Source organism: Asterias rubens, chromosome 3 (genome assembly GCF_902459465.1).
Source record: "Asterias rubens chromosome 3, eAstRub1.3, whole genome shotgun sequence".
Classification (NCBI taxonomy): Eukaryota; Metazoa; Echinodermata; class Asteroidea; order Forcipulatida; family Asteriidae; genus Asterias; species Asterias rubens.
The window spans coordinates 413,327-428,517 of record NC_047064.1 but is presented as its reverse complement, the minus strand read 5'-3'; the positions used below and the strand labels follow the sequence as shown (position 1 = coordinate 428,517).

The window sequence follows — 15,191 nt, the reverse complement described above, 5'->3', positions numbered from 1 at the left end:
TAACCAGCAGAGAAACAACATAACATAACTGTGCAGGGATTTCTAAGCATGGGCAGTCATCAAAAGTATCCAGGTCTAATGTCAAATCCAAAGAATTTATTCCTTGTGCAATTCAAATGCATGAAAATAAATCGGTGGTGTGCTTACAAAAGTGACTTGAATTCATTTTGTATCAGAAAGTGTTAAGATAAGTTGCACATGAGAGAAAGTTTACAGTAATTAACACATTCAAAGTTTAAGCAACAAAGAACGTAGGATAATAGTTATTTTTTATTTTTTATTAATTTTTCGACCACTTGAAGCATTAAAAATGTTAACAAAAATCATTGATTTCCAGCGCAAACCAATAAGAGATCCCTATAGCCCATCATAAGTCTGAACTTTGTCAAGGCAGTTCAGTGCAGATTAATCTTGACTTCACCCAGAAGGAGTCTGAATTTACTTCTGAAACTCAAAGCACAGAGGAAAGCGTTTGTTTCCTTCCTCCATGGTGAACAAAGTAATACTCCTTCTATTAACAAGGGATACACAACACAAAGCTGGCATAGGTTGTCATGAATAGCACTCTGTACTTATCACCTCTTTTTTTGCTTGAAATACCCGGCTGTCAGACAAGCATTTTACCACTTACTGTATAAGTGATCAATTTGCCAAACAAGACCCAATGTTATTGAGCTGTTCAGCACAAAATGCAGCTAAACACAATAATATTATGCTTACAAGATTACCAGCCAAAACTCCAATGACATTTTGTTTATTCTTTGAGCATCATTCTTCCATCACTGACAACAATCTTGATAAACATATGTACAATGCAAATGTTAATAGTAACAGGAACTAAGAAATTCCCAAGGTGTAATTTTCAGATCCTGTAAAATGTGTTCCATTCCTTTAACGTGGCCTTCTGACCCCTGTAAATTCCTTCAGGACCAGTCAACGCTCCTTGGCAGCGGGCCATTAAAGGGACTGTTACCAAATAATTTATGTTCAACTAAAGTTGACGAAAAAAACTTTTGACCACCCAGCTTTTTTCATCTTAATTCAAGAGGACCGTTATTTAATTGAAAAATATTTTTGTAGTCAATAAACGTGCCCAAGTTAGTTTGTATTCCTTGAAACTCTGACAAAAATTAGCAAGTGGTGAACCACCCCTTTAGTTAAGACAAATGGGGGTGTTTAACCTCTTCTTGTTTTGTTGACAATGACACTGATAGCCCACATCAGTAAGAAAGATAAAACAATGATTTGGATATCACCTCTCCCAGTTTAAACAGGTTATCAGTGGATTCTCAGACTGATAATGGCAGACATTTTGTTGATATATCATGACGATTATTTACCTATTGGAAGTGTAGAGAAGTAGACTACTAACCTAAACCCATCAATAACGGAGTGCACAAGAAAGTCTTAAATCTACCCCGCTGAGATTAATCAGTGTGTTATTTGAAAGGTCATTAGAGCTTGTTGTAGGTCAATAACTTGGCCCAATTTTCTTGAGACTGTAGGAACTTTCATGGTCATGGTTTTATATCTTTCCTTCTTTGGGAGTAGTGAAGCATCGTGTGTAGTCTGCCAAGGTTTCGCTGTTTCTAGAACAACTTGGTTTGAAGTCTGACTTATTGGTGTACAGGAAGAAAACAAATCTTTAGAGTGGGTTTTGAAGAAACTTAAGCTACAGTATCACCTTGATATGACTTTAATGAATACATTCAATTAGTCTTGGCATACCATCTAGAGGTTAAAGACACATTGTAGTTTGGCTAGGTTTCAAAAACTACAATTGAAAACATGCTTTTGATATCAATAAAAGTCAGGAAAATAATAAATTTCCTGGTGAATTCTGAGAAAACTTCAATAACTCAAATCTAGTCCAATCACTAACTTTTCTTGCAAGGCAGTGGTTAAAGCATATGTAAAACACATGGGCAGTTCATGTTGTATTTATTTCAACTGAAAGAAACTGTCATAAAAAGAAAAGGGAAAAGTTCACTACAGACTGCTTGATTGAATCAGAAGACTATTGTTTTTGTTGTTTGATTAAAGCAGATTGACGCCACATCGGTAGTTCATTTCCTAGTATTATTATTTAAATACTGTGTTTCCTTACTTTTTTTAAGTCCACTTGACATTTGAATGACTGTTTTTTATGCACTTCTTAGACAATATTAAGAAGTGCGTAGGAGTACTTTTGAGCTAGTAGTACTCCCTTACAATGATAGGTTGTGATTTCATGAGTTTAAGGATTACTAATAAGAAAGGAATTATTTTGAATAATAAACCCTTTGTCCTTGATGAATAATTATGAATTCAATCAACAGGTGCAATTGTTTTTATATAAAATATTGAAATGTCAGCTGCAGGCCTCTGAAAATCAAGGGAAGAATGACTTGGGCTCAACTTCATGAAGCTGTTAAACTGCGTGGCAAATTTCCTTGCTATCAAACATTCAGTGGGGCTCGAGCAGCCTTAACAATGTAAACTCAATGTCATTTTGGCTGGTAACCAATGCTATTCTGTGCAAAGCAACTTTTTGTGCTTACAAAATACATGTACAGGCTTTATATGTTCAAGTCTCTTGGTTTCAATTTGTGACGATGTGGAGAGCGTAAATTCTTGAAAAATGTAACAACGTTGAAAATCAGGGAGTTTCATCTTAAGACTGAGAATTAAAACACCCTTTATTGTCATAGATTGTTTTCCCTTTTTTTTTTTTTTATGTGGAGTAATATTACTCCATTTACTCAACATTCATCAGCAAAGGCATACATGAAATAAACACACTAATAAAAGACACTCCAGTCAAAACTTCTAGTATATAACAGGCACATTATATAGATTTGACTTTCTTGTTACAGTCACATCTTTAAAGCGTTGTAACTTTCTACACATTTCTGTCTTGTCTTCAAGATGTTGATATATGTTTTTGATTCTCTGATTTGTTGTGATGGATGTATTATTGCAGTTTTGTTGTGGGAGATAAATCAAATTGTATATACAAAAATATGTGGAATGATTGACAGATTTTTGTGAAAACAATTGTAAAGAAAGAATCTTTGTTGATTTTTGGAAACCGTTATTCGAATGGCATCTAAAACCAAAACCTGTTTTGCCCTGTTTTTGTTGTTAATGTCAAATTTAAGTAAAGATGAAAAAGTAAAAATGAGCTGATTGGAAACTGGCTACATGTATCAACCAAAAGGACTTTAAAATGGTTTAAATGCAGCAAATGCCGCCCTGGTTTGACCCCATCAGACTCTTTCACAAAGTAAAGGTACAGGCCTTCAACTTTGTTTCTCTGGTAAGAGGCACTGATATGAGAAAATGTAAATTTGCATTGGAACTTTGCAAAGGGCACCACAGCAAGCACGGGGTACAATGGAAAAAGTGTCGGGGGTTATTTGAGGTCTGAAGGTACCTTAACATTGCCTCTGAACACCAGAAATAGCCTTGACATTATTATTTCCTCCAGTTTTGTAATTTTGACATTTGATATTTTTTTTCAGAGAATCCCCCGGAGCCACCTTATAATCTTACAGCCCTAACCCTGAATAGCAACACGGTTCTGATTCAATGGGATGCTATAGGAGTTTCACTCTTCGTTCTGCAATACTACCTTGAACCAGGTAAGGTCAAAGATCACAAGGTTAAGCTAATCGAGGTGGTGCTCCCCTGGAATCACAACAGCTAAACCAGAAGTTTGTGTTGAGGTTTTATTTCTTTCTCTTGCATCATTCTTTTATTTGGTAATAAAAGTGAAAGGTGCCAAACAAACAATATTTTGCAAACTAATTTATAACTATAATTTGTTTTTGTCCTTACATCAATGTGTATTAATCACTGTATACCCAGTACTTTCCCGAGTTCTGAAAATCCCCTGGCCAATCACCAGGATGGGAACCCACGACCTTTGCACTGCTAGAGCAGATATCTTACCACTAGAATCACACTCAAGTGATTTACATGTGGATTTTTTTTCACTGAACTCGATAAAGTACGGATGCACATCGATATGAGTAAAAACAAATTATATTCTTTATCCCATATCAAATAACATTTCAAAGCATTAATTTTGTATACAAATTGTCTGAAAATTAGTTAACTTTTTGCATCCATCTGACATGATGATTTATTTATTTTAGAAAATTCTTGTTTTAAGAGTTTGATGATTTTTCCTCTTGTAGATGGTGAAGAAATTCAACTAGTGTTGTCAGATCAGAAGGAGCCATTTTCTTATGCCGTGAGAAATCTTCATCCCTACACCAACTACACGTTTTACATGCGATCAATTACCCATGCTGCTAGCAGGTTTTCAGACCACGTGGTTGTTCAGACAGCTGAAGGAGGTATGGGCAGAGTCTGATTTTGTAAAGTACATGTAGTTGGCGTTTATGTTTTGACCTTGTGAATTTTCAAATGAACATATATAGCTTGATCATTCTGTGATCATCTGTGTCGTACACCCCACATGCAACAGTGGTGTTGGCAGTATTAATTCTCATATGATGAAAGGGACCTGACTATCTTATCCTTTCAGCCTGTGAGTCAACGTCGTTCCCAGGGGTGATCGATCTCGCCGCTCCATTTTTTCCCAGCATGCCTTGCTCGATCATAACCCCTGGAAGTGTAACTCCAAAATATCCAAATATAAGGGATATTACAATTAGTCCTGTGGTTGATCCGTTCTGTGTGGGGCGTTAGTCGCGCACACGCTGGAGGTGCTGTGTGTAATACAAATCATAAATTGCCTTGGCATTCAGTGTTGCGCGTGACAAAAAACGGTGAATACGTACATCTTTATACGCACGCGTTTCGGCGTATAGAGCTTTTTGGAGACGCACAAGGTTTCAAATTTTGCGCGTAATAGCCAATCAAAGACACGGATCGGAGTTTCCCTCCCAGGGGTTAGAGACGTACGCAGAGCTAGCGGGTGATACGGCGCGCTGCCCGTGGTAGCGAGATTGCCATCGAATGGTTGCATTGAGAAGAAAAGCAAGATGGTCGCTCTATGATCAAGGTCATTGACTCTACTGGCTTAAATAAAATATTGGATGGAAAAACTAATGACATCCAAATGTTGTTTTGCACATGTACCTCAGATATATTTACATGGTAAGATTTCTTGATTATGGAATGGTTTTGTTTTGAACACAGTTCCGGATGTGGCTCCAGTGTTTTCACTGGCAAGCAGCTCTGCCAACACAATTGATGTTTACTGGGATCGTCTGATTGACAAGACTGTAACTAAGGGACAAGTAGTACATTATAGAATCTGTTATCAAGAAAATGGTAAACAAGACTACACCTGTAGAGAGGTAAGGTTATAAAGTCACTCCAAATTTACTCATATTCTGTATTTATCAATATTAGGGGATTAGTTGGTCAGGGATGTCAATTCTCCAGGTAAAACCTGAAATTCTTGTTGTTTTAAACCATCTCAATCAAAAAAAATTAGATCTAGATAAAATTTATAAAAACATAAAGGCAGAACCCTTTAGAACGCCCCAGATTACAGAGTGGGACATCTAAAACCAAAGGTAAATGTGCTCACAGTTTAGTTTTTTTCTCAACATTCAGAAATTTTGAAGGGGCTTAAGTAATAGACATCAAATCTTAACATAGATCATATCAAAATCTATAAATGTTGGAGAAGAATCACATAAAAAAAATAATACTTCCACCTTTCGGTTTGAACTAGAAGTCAAAGAAAAAGAATAAGACCCATTCAAAAAATATAAAAAAAATTAATAAATAAAAAAAAACTCGGAACAATAACAATTGGGAATGCCCAAACACCTCAAATCAAAGAGTCAAACTGGTTGAGAGATTAGAAAATATGGGTTTGATTCATAATTTTATTCTTGTCCCAATAGGTGAGCGGAACCAATTCTTACTTCAAGATACAAGGATTGAAAGTTGCTACTATTTATGATGTTCATATGGCTGCAGCAACCAAGGGAGGATTCGGACCTGAATCTGAACAACAGGCTATAAGAACCACAAACATTGGAAACTGCTCAGGTAAGGCACTTTTTCAAAGAAGTTTAGACAACTATGGAAGTTTTTAAGGCCTGATTTAATTGATCAGAATGTGTGGAACTCACCTGACACAATTGATTAAGCTTTGTGATAATGATATATTTATTTGTTAATTTTTTGATGATGCAATTTCCCTTCAGATGATGCTATTTTTTTGTTTCCGCCCTTGAACTATGACTCATATTAGTCATAGTGCTAAAGTAATCTTAAAGAGAAACGTTATTTTATGAGTGAGAGTCAGGATGGTTGACCTGACCTCATTCCTTTGTGGGGACATCTTTATTATGACAGGTGTTGACTCTGCTTAGTTTGAGGGTTTTTTAAAGAAGAGGCAGTTGTGTGTGAGGGTTGTTTAAAGAGACTGCTGTAAAAAGGGCTCATTCAAGCTATTACGGAATAGTAGAGGTTACTTAGAACCAGGGCCCAATTTCATAGAGCTGCTCAAGCACAAAAAACAGTTAAGTTCAACAAAATTTTGCTTACCAAAATTAGTTTACCAGCTGAACTACAATATTCTCTGCTTAAAGCCAGTGGACACTATTGGTAATTGTCAAAGACCAGTCTTCTCACTTGGCGTATCTCAACATATGCATAAAATTAAAAACCTGTGAAAATTTGAGCTCGATTGGTCGTCGGAGTTGCAAAAATAACTATGAAAGAAAAAAACACCCTTGTCACACGAAGTTGTGTGCTTTCAGATGCTTGATTTCGGGACCTCAAATTCTAAACTTGAGGTCTCGAAATCAAATTCGTGGAAAATTACTTCTTTCTCAAAAACTACTCCACTTCAGAGGGAGCCGTTTCTCACAATGTTTTGTACCACCAACCTCTCCCCATTACTCGTAACCAAGTAAGGTTTTATGCTAATAATTACTTTGAGTAATTACCAATAGTGTCCACTGCCTTTAAGCAGTTTCATGAAATTGTGCCCATACATTTCATAGTTCTATGAGATCACTGTTTATTTATAATAAAGTAATGTTGCACTATTTTAATTCTTGTTCTTATTTCCAGTTCCTCTTAAGTATCCATTGGACATTCCCAAAGTCCTGAATGACACTAAACTAGTGGTGACTTGGTCGGAGCCTATCGTACAGAATGACATCCCAGTAGATGGCTTTAGACTCCAACTATCTGGAGTGATGGAAGATGGGATGAAACTTCAATATAACATCTTTGAATACGTCTTCACAGATTTGTGTATGTCACTTTCACTACCTTGAACCATTCCTTTTAAATCCAAAATATCTTTGAATAATAGTATGCTCAATTTATTTTATGATGACATTCATTTCTATGTTGGCACAAAGAGTATAAAATAAGCATAATAAAAGGTGAATTGAAAAACCCAAGTGTAAGAAAATTCAGAAACAAAGTAGGGTTAAGGAAATATAGTATAGTCACTAAGAACATTCTTTTAAAAAATAAAGTGGTTAAATTATTTTCGAAAGATTTCTCCCCAAGTTCAAGTTGCATGTAATGAGATTTATGTTGCTTTTATTTTATACACAGTGCCTGGTTCCGTACATACATTTGAGCTGAAAGCCTTTAATGAATGTGGTCTGGGTACAGCCTCTATGCAGACTATTACCATGCCATCAACTACAGGTAAACTATTTACATCAGACATGTTTGCATTATTCATACGAGACGTGTATTGTTCATATGAGATCATTATCAAATAGCAACTTTACATTAACTTTCTTATCTCTTATATTTCCATCATTGCTACAAGAGTTTCTTCCATTTATTTGGCCACAGATCATGTTCTTACGCCACACCATTTCTTAAGGAATAGTCTTCCTGTGCATATTCGTCTGGCTAGTTCATTACACTGTTATAAGTCTCTGTTAACAACTCATTTATTTGTAATCTGCTTATTTGTAATTTGTATCTTACACTCATTGTTTATTTTATTGTTCTCTTTATGCGCTAAGAGGCTTTTGCATTAGGTGCTTTACAAATGTCTTTAATATTATTTATTATTATTATTTATTTTCGTTATTATAAGATGGTGGTGAACAGACACGCCCTCCTCCTGAGAATGTTGAAGCTTTTGCCCTGTCCTCAACGAGCATCCAAGTGAACTGGGATTCTATCCTTGAGACTCGATTCCAGTATGAAGTGGACTATCGTCCAACCTCTGATAGCCATCATGAAACTGGCATGAAGGTCTCCAGGTAATCATGAGACTGCTAGAAAATTATTCAACTCATGAAAGAAATTACTAAGTCTTGCACAAATTAAGAGCAATAAATAAACTTGAACTCTAAAATTATACCCGATGAACAGGTGAACTCCCATGATGTAGCTAATATGATACGTGTGGTATTTAAGGTATTTAAAGTAGGAAACGTGTGGTATTTAAGGTATTTAAAGTAGGAAACGTGTGGTATTTAAGGTATTTAAAGTAGGAAACGTGTGGTATTTAAGTATTTTTACTATTAATAATTATTGTGAATGTCTGCAATCAATTGAGGCAACTTGCTTCACCATTGAATAAGTCATTCAACCTTTGGTATCTGCCGTCTTTCCTTTAAGCACTTCTGGAACTGTCGTCTTAACGAAGTTGAAGCCTTTTACCATCTACACGTTGAGGGTGCGTGTCAATCAAACAGGGGTCAGGGGTCAATACTGTGATGAGGTCTATTGCAGAACCATGGAGGATGGTAAGGATACATCTCGCTCTGTCCTTCATTAGTAATTGGAATCATTTAGGGATAATGTGGGATTCCTGGTTATAATTGCTTCTCATCACCCAGGAGTAAATGGGTACCTTCAAGGGTTGAGATTATTCATGTGAATGATTTGTAACCTGTGTGCTCATTTGGTTGCTGAGGAGATTTGAAATCTTTAGTAGCTTCAACTGATATAATTAACTGATAAACTTTGCAGGCATAGCTCAACAATCACAAATAGAGTTACACATTTCAATACAATTGTTTCTAGGGGTTTACAAAGTCATCTTTTATATTTTGACAATGTATGACAGTACCTTCAGCACCTGTTAACTTCAGTGCCAAGCCTCTTGATGCTCATACAGTCAGTGTAGCCTGGCGCCCACCATTGAATCCCAATGGAGTGATTAAAGCTTATACCATCGTCTATGTTCCTGATACTCAACAACAGGACAGAGAAGAACCACAGTGGAATAAAACTCAGAAAAGAGGTAAGGGTTATTACTTAAGGCCGAGTCACACTGCACACTGAATTGCTCCACGCAGAATACACACATGCTCATTCAACCAATGGAATGCGTTCTCCTTGCATTGTGATCGTGATCGTTTTTGTTATCGCTGCAGTGTGACTCGGCCTTAAGGGTTGTAATAAAGCAACTAAGTTTAAGATTGTGCACTACCCGCTGCTTAAATGATTCAAACTGCCTCCAGCTACTGGGCAAGCTTGGTGGTCTAGTGACATGAAAAAGTTCTTTAGTTAGCATCAAGTAATGGGACAAGAGGTGGTAGTGCAGTCATTTGAGCATGCTGCAGACATTTCAAAGCCTGGTTTCATACTTATTGTCAGCAATGAGTTTTCTGTTTTGGGGTTTGTTTTGATAAATGTTTAAAGGAATGCTGCAACACCAAACCAACTTACACTACAGATCCCTTGCATCGTTTAGCTGAACACAACTCTCATCGCTGTTTGGACTTATGATGTCATCTACATGTACATCATGGCCGAGCGGTTAAGAGCACCGGATTCAAGCTCTGGTGTATGACCAGCAGGGTGTGGGTTCGAGTCCTGGTTGTGACTTTTGCTACGTAAAATTGGGGAGGTAGTGCTTTCTGCTCTATTGGCCAGGCTTCGGACTGATGATACCCAAGCCTACATTCGTATGGACTGTACAAGGGGTAACCCTGTTTCAGCCCTAGGAGTAGGTGGCATTGGCCTCTGAAAAAAAAAAATTGTAACCCACACCTTGAAGTTGGCTTGCATAAAATATTTTTATTTTAAATTTAAAAAATCTACAAGGGGTCTTTTTCACAAATACTTGTAGCTGATCTAATTTGTGTATTGTCTGACTTTTTTTCTGATGTTCTTCTGCCCATTAGGTAGCGAGTTGTCCTCTACCGTTAAGAACTTGACGAGTGATACTCAATATTACTTCTTTCTGCGAGCATGTACATCAGTAGGGGAAGGTCCTCCATCCAACGTTCTCAGAGTCAGGACACCTCAAGAGTCGCATTTTATGGTTCAACCAGGTCAGAGATCTTAATCATAGTTCATTAATCATAGTTTAATTAATTTTCACTCAATCATTTAAAATGACATCAGATATTATTACAGGAGAAAAAATTAGTTTGATTAATTGGAGGAGGTCTCCTAAAGCAAGCTTGTTGGATGGAGACCCCTCAGAATGTGTGTACGAACATGTAAAGAACAATGTCAAGAACACACTTATATAATTGAAGGCACACATGATTTATATCATTGTTTGGTTTTACCCAACCACCGATGTGTACAATTTTAACATCTATTAAAATTAATATCAAAGATGAAATAATTGCATCAGGGATGTAGAAAATAAGTACTGTTCGGTTGGAAAATATAAGGCACTTATGGGTTGGATTGGAACCCACAACCACTGACACATCGGTGTATAAGTAAAACCCAAATAAAAGTAAAACCAAAATAATATTCCTTATTCGTAACGCAAGTGTTTCATCTATTTAAATTGTTGCCGAACCCACTGCTGATCATGGATTGGAATTGGCCCCTCATCACCAGCCAAACTCTGTAGTCTAGTGGTTTAGAAGTCTGCTCTACAATTCCAAGGTTGTGGGTTTGAATCCCAGCCTATAGATATTTTTCACAAACAACATGAACCAGATAAAAAAAATTAAAAAAATGAGTATACAGTTCACTTATTGTTCAAATACAGATAAATCCAAAATTAATGTTCATTCAACGACCTAATTTCTCATTTCTGGAAAGTCTGATTTTTTTATGAGCTTAGCCAATTCATTTAGTACTTCTAGAATGATAAAAACCTGACATCCTTATTGATTTTGTTTGATTTATTCTTTGTAGACACAGGTGATCAGGTGAAGGACATGGAGAAAGGTCTTTTCATCGCCATCATTCTGGGTTCCATCTGTATCTTATTCTGTACACTCATCGCTGCAATACGATACAAGTAAGTCAAACTAGTAGGGTTGTGCTTCTCCGTTTAGTTTCCATTCTTGGTTCCATCTGTATCTTATTCTGTACATTCATCGCTGCAAACGATACAAACAGGTCAAACTAGTAGGGTTTTGCTTTTCAGTGTGTTTTCACTAAATTTCACTGATTTTTTTTAGAACACAGGAAGATACACTTTATGTTTTTTTAAGGAAAAGAGGAATTTTGGCCTTTGAGAAAGACTCTCTTTGGGTTGGACGATCAACGTTTTAGTATATGCTTTTGTGTGACAACATATTGCCACATTGCTCAGTTCATAAACCAAGAGGTTGTCGGTTCAAATGCCAATCGTGTCAATTTATCTTTGTAAACCCAAAATTGATTTAAATCTACCCATTTAATGGACAATATTATTATTAGTTCTGGTTGATCATGTGTTATACGTTGTGCTTGGTAAGTTTTGGTAAATGCTCTTACAATTTCAATTTTCTCTCGGTTTACTTGATGGTGTTTAGGAGGTACCAGTTTACTCGCGAGGAACGGTTGGCAAGAACATGGAATGGAGATCACAACGGCAGAGTCCCGATGTCTCGTCTTGTTCAGGGAAACAGACTAGAAATTGAACTGAATGCCATGAGTCCAATGTTGGCAAGAGAATCAATTCGACAGTTTGGACCTCCTAACACTGAGGTACATGTACAAACAAATTTATTCAAAATGGAAGATTCACAATTAAGTTTCTGTCCGAAGACTTTGTTTAATTTTGTTTACACATTGAAACCCCGATTTTTAAAAAGTAATTACAACAAATGTTCGCATAAAAAGCATCAGGATTTTTGTTCTTTTTGGATAAATGATGGATTGTCTTATTTTGAATAAGCCACTGCCGATAATTGGCCACAATTTACTTGAAACCAAAATAATCCACGGCAACCAAAAGAGGATGCTCTGAAGAGCCATCCACCGTTATTTGGTTTGGAAAAGTTTGGCTGAAAAACACATCACCATATATATGAAGTGGTTACTGCGACTAAAATGCCTAATTTTTTGTTGATATTATAATTTATTGTTTAAGGTTCGTTGTGAGTCGCCATTGCTTGGCATTCGTCGTCGTCCTGTCTCAGATTCAGTCATTGAAGATGATTTGCCATCACCTCATACTCATCAGGTTGAAGTTACTCCTCACTGTACCTCTGAAGTACCTCTAGAAGACCCTATGAGGCAATACAGTCATACCTTACCAAGCAGACCAGACTGTGGATCCTCTGTACCTCTAAGGCACAAGTACCCTACGTGTAGTGCCTCGCTGCCTGAGTCTGGGTCTGAAGATGGAGCCGATACCTCAAGTCGCTGGACACCATTGAGGGAGAGTACCAGTGGAGACAGTGGACTCATCGGAGATTTGGAATTCCCTATTGAGGATACAAGTCCAGATTTTATTGAGAAAGTGTTGCGAGAATACCACCTTGGCATCCACCCCGTTTAATATTGAAACGTTAAAAGATAAAACTGTCAGGGATTTAAGAATGCTCATTTTTTTCTGTACTTTGAAACAGTTGACTGAAAAGAGCACCTCAGGACAAAACATCAGAATACCTCAAAGAGAAAAATGAATATTGATGTGATAATGAGGTATGAGTTGTGTACCAGTGAGGAATGAATCTTGGCTTGCTTTGTTTTTCAGAGGCTTCAAGATTTTTTTGCGAATTTTTTTCAGAACAGGCAAGAGTTGATAAAGACCATTTTTTCAGACAGTTCCATCATTAAAAGAGACTCCTCATGCAACTTAACGTCGAAGTTCACCATAATTGCTGCAGTTTGTAATGTCTGGCTACGTCGGACGTTACATTGACTTCGATATTAAAGCTTCACATAGACACATTGATGCAGTTTGGAACATGGTATTCAGAAGGAAGAGCAGACTGCATGTAACCAAGATGTTTCACAAGACGTTGATGTCACCTCCTACTCAGGGAATAAGATTATTTATGGAGGTTGCCTTGTTAACTTAGGAAACAAGATGGACAGGCAAGCATTGTTGTTATCAGGTCTTAGACATTGATAGATATAATATTATATGAACCAATTATGAGCAATTAACCAGTTAATGCCGGAATCTTCTATTTTTTCACTTACACCCTGGCAAGATTATTTTATCTGAGTTGCTGGAACCAACTTTCTACGAGATCACTGCTGGCATAAAGAAACCATGACTTGACAAGGCTAATAGAACAAAGATTCTGATTGAAGCACAAGGATTTGTACTTTCTCTTTTGAGAAAAAAAAACATGAATCACAAAACCTTGGGTAAGAGACATGACAGTCAATTGGTTCCATTGCCGGACCATTGAGACAAAAAACACTGAAATACAAAGATGGAAGTATCTCGATGCTACGTAGAGACATGGCAGTCAATTGGTTCCATTGCCGGACCATTGAGACAAAAAACACTGAAATACAAAGATGGAAGTATCTCGATGCCACGTAATCTTCTTCAGCAAAAAGACGATGGCCTTGAATCTGGGATTACATAAAGACATAATTGCAGGAGTCTTTCTACCTACATCTCTCCTCTTTATGTGGGTGAAAGGAAGTGTTGCACAGCCGAGAGTGAATAACGAGTGTCCGCTCTGTAGTGTGTAAAGTACAGGCCACCTTTGTTGCGGTCATCCACAGTGACACAAATTTCAAGAAGTCACTTGTCCTGGCATGCATCAACGAGATAAGACATCTTCCGGAGTTAACTGGTTAACCTCTCAGGTTGAACCCTCTGTCAGAATGTACAGGGATTTTACTGCCCGTGATAATAACGGCAGGTATTTGTTATCAGTTTTGTTTGTTTTCTTTTTTATATATTAAGTGATGGTATTTTATTGAAGACCCATTGCTACTGTAAATAGATAGATGGTGCGTACAGTGGTATGAGTAAGCACTAGCGTATATAACTGAAATCCCTTTAAAGATGTACCTCATTATTGTATATAGCATTAATATGCAGTTGGATAAGCTGCTGCTATTATATTAAGCTGTGCTAAATAATGGTTTGGAAGAGATGGCTCAATCTCTCAAAATGTTGTTTGAAATTCAAGGTTTTTTTTTTTTTTTTTTTTTTTTGGGGGGGGGGGGGGGTCCTAAATTGTAATGGGATGTTATGAGTTGATTTTTGATTAATTCTGGTCACATTGCCAGCCACACTTGTTGCTATCCCATACACAGTAACTGACCGATATAAAGGTTTATACGGGTCACATTGCCAGCCACACTTGTTGCTGTCCCATACACAGTAACTGACCGATATAAAGGTTTATACTGGTCACATTGCCAGCCACACTTGTTGCTGTCCCATACACAGTAACTGACCGATATAAAGGTTTATACAACACTTGAGTAGATCCTTATAATTTGATTGAAGGATTGTTAGTCGCGTGACAGTTATTATTGAAACCGTTACTACTTCATTAATCATTTTTATCCCATCCCATTTTAACTACCGGGTACATGTATTGGACTCTAGACTACACCATGCTATACATGCACATGCTACACAAGTACCAAACACTTCTGGTAAATGCCCCAACATTATTTTCAAATGTTTTGTTGATAGTTGTTCTCATTCAAACGACAAATATGTACTTAGACAAATGAGGATGTTTTTATTTATTGAAAGATAAAATGTTGAATGGTTGATTTCATCTTTGAATTAATGAAATCTTCTTACTATAACACTCACTAATATTTATTCTAATTCATCATAGTATGGTCCATTCCTTTTGATCTTCCACGTAAGTCAAGTCTTATAGATAAACATTTATGTGTGGTAAAAACAATGCAAAAGAAAGAAACTTGAGGAATATGACTTTGGTGTGAAATAATCAGTGTTGGACTTGCACCTTTTTATTCATTAGACTTGCATCAACTCTAGATTGTATCAATTCCAGACAATCATTGTGATTTGGGCTTAGATTATCGGGAATACACCAATCCATTATTTCAAGGTTAACCACAGCTATACTTAAGACCAAGAAATCAAT

At 36.8% G+C, this 15,191-nt stretch overlaps 1 protein-coding gene across 3 annotated transcripts in view; it reads left to right on the top strand.

The window, feature by feature from the left end:
* The window catches only part of LOC117287810 (protogenin B-like), a 45,852-nt gene extending 31,603 nt beyond the window's left edge, over positions 1–14,249 (top strand). For 2 of the 3 annotated variants that reach the window (XM_033768332.1, XM_033768331.1), the window contains exons 7-19: positions 3,504–3,623; positions 4,182–4,343; positions 5,152–5,312; positions 5,871–6,018; positions 7,051–7,236; positions 7,549–7,644; positions 8,048–8,216; positions 8,578–8,705; positions 9,029–9,205; positions 10,092–10,241; positions 11,071–11,176; positions 11,676–11,850; positions 12,236–14,249. In XM_033768332.1, coding sequence (XP_033624223.1) covers positions 3,504–3,623; positions 4,182–4,343; positions 5,152–5,312; positions 5,871–6,018; positions 7,051–7,236; positions 7,549–7,644; positions 8,048–8,216; positions 8,578–8,705; positions 9,029–9,205; positions 10,092–10,241; positions 11,071–11,176; positions 11,676–11,850; positions 12,236–12,646 — 2,189 coding nt within the window. In that variant the 3' untranslated portion in view covers positions 12,647–14,249. The remainder of the gene's footprint in view (positions 1–3,503; positions 3,624–4,181; positions 4,344–5,151; positions 5,313–5,870; positions 6,019–7,050; positions 7,237–7,548; positions 7,645–8,047; positions 8,217–8,577; positions 8,706–9,028; positions 9,206–10,091; positions 10,242–11,070; positions 11,177–11,675; positions 11,851–12,235) is intronic. The other variant, XM_033768333.1, reaches the window with a different exon arrangement.
* Positions 14,250–15,191: the final 942 nt, after the last annotated feature.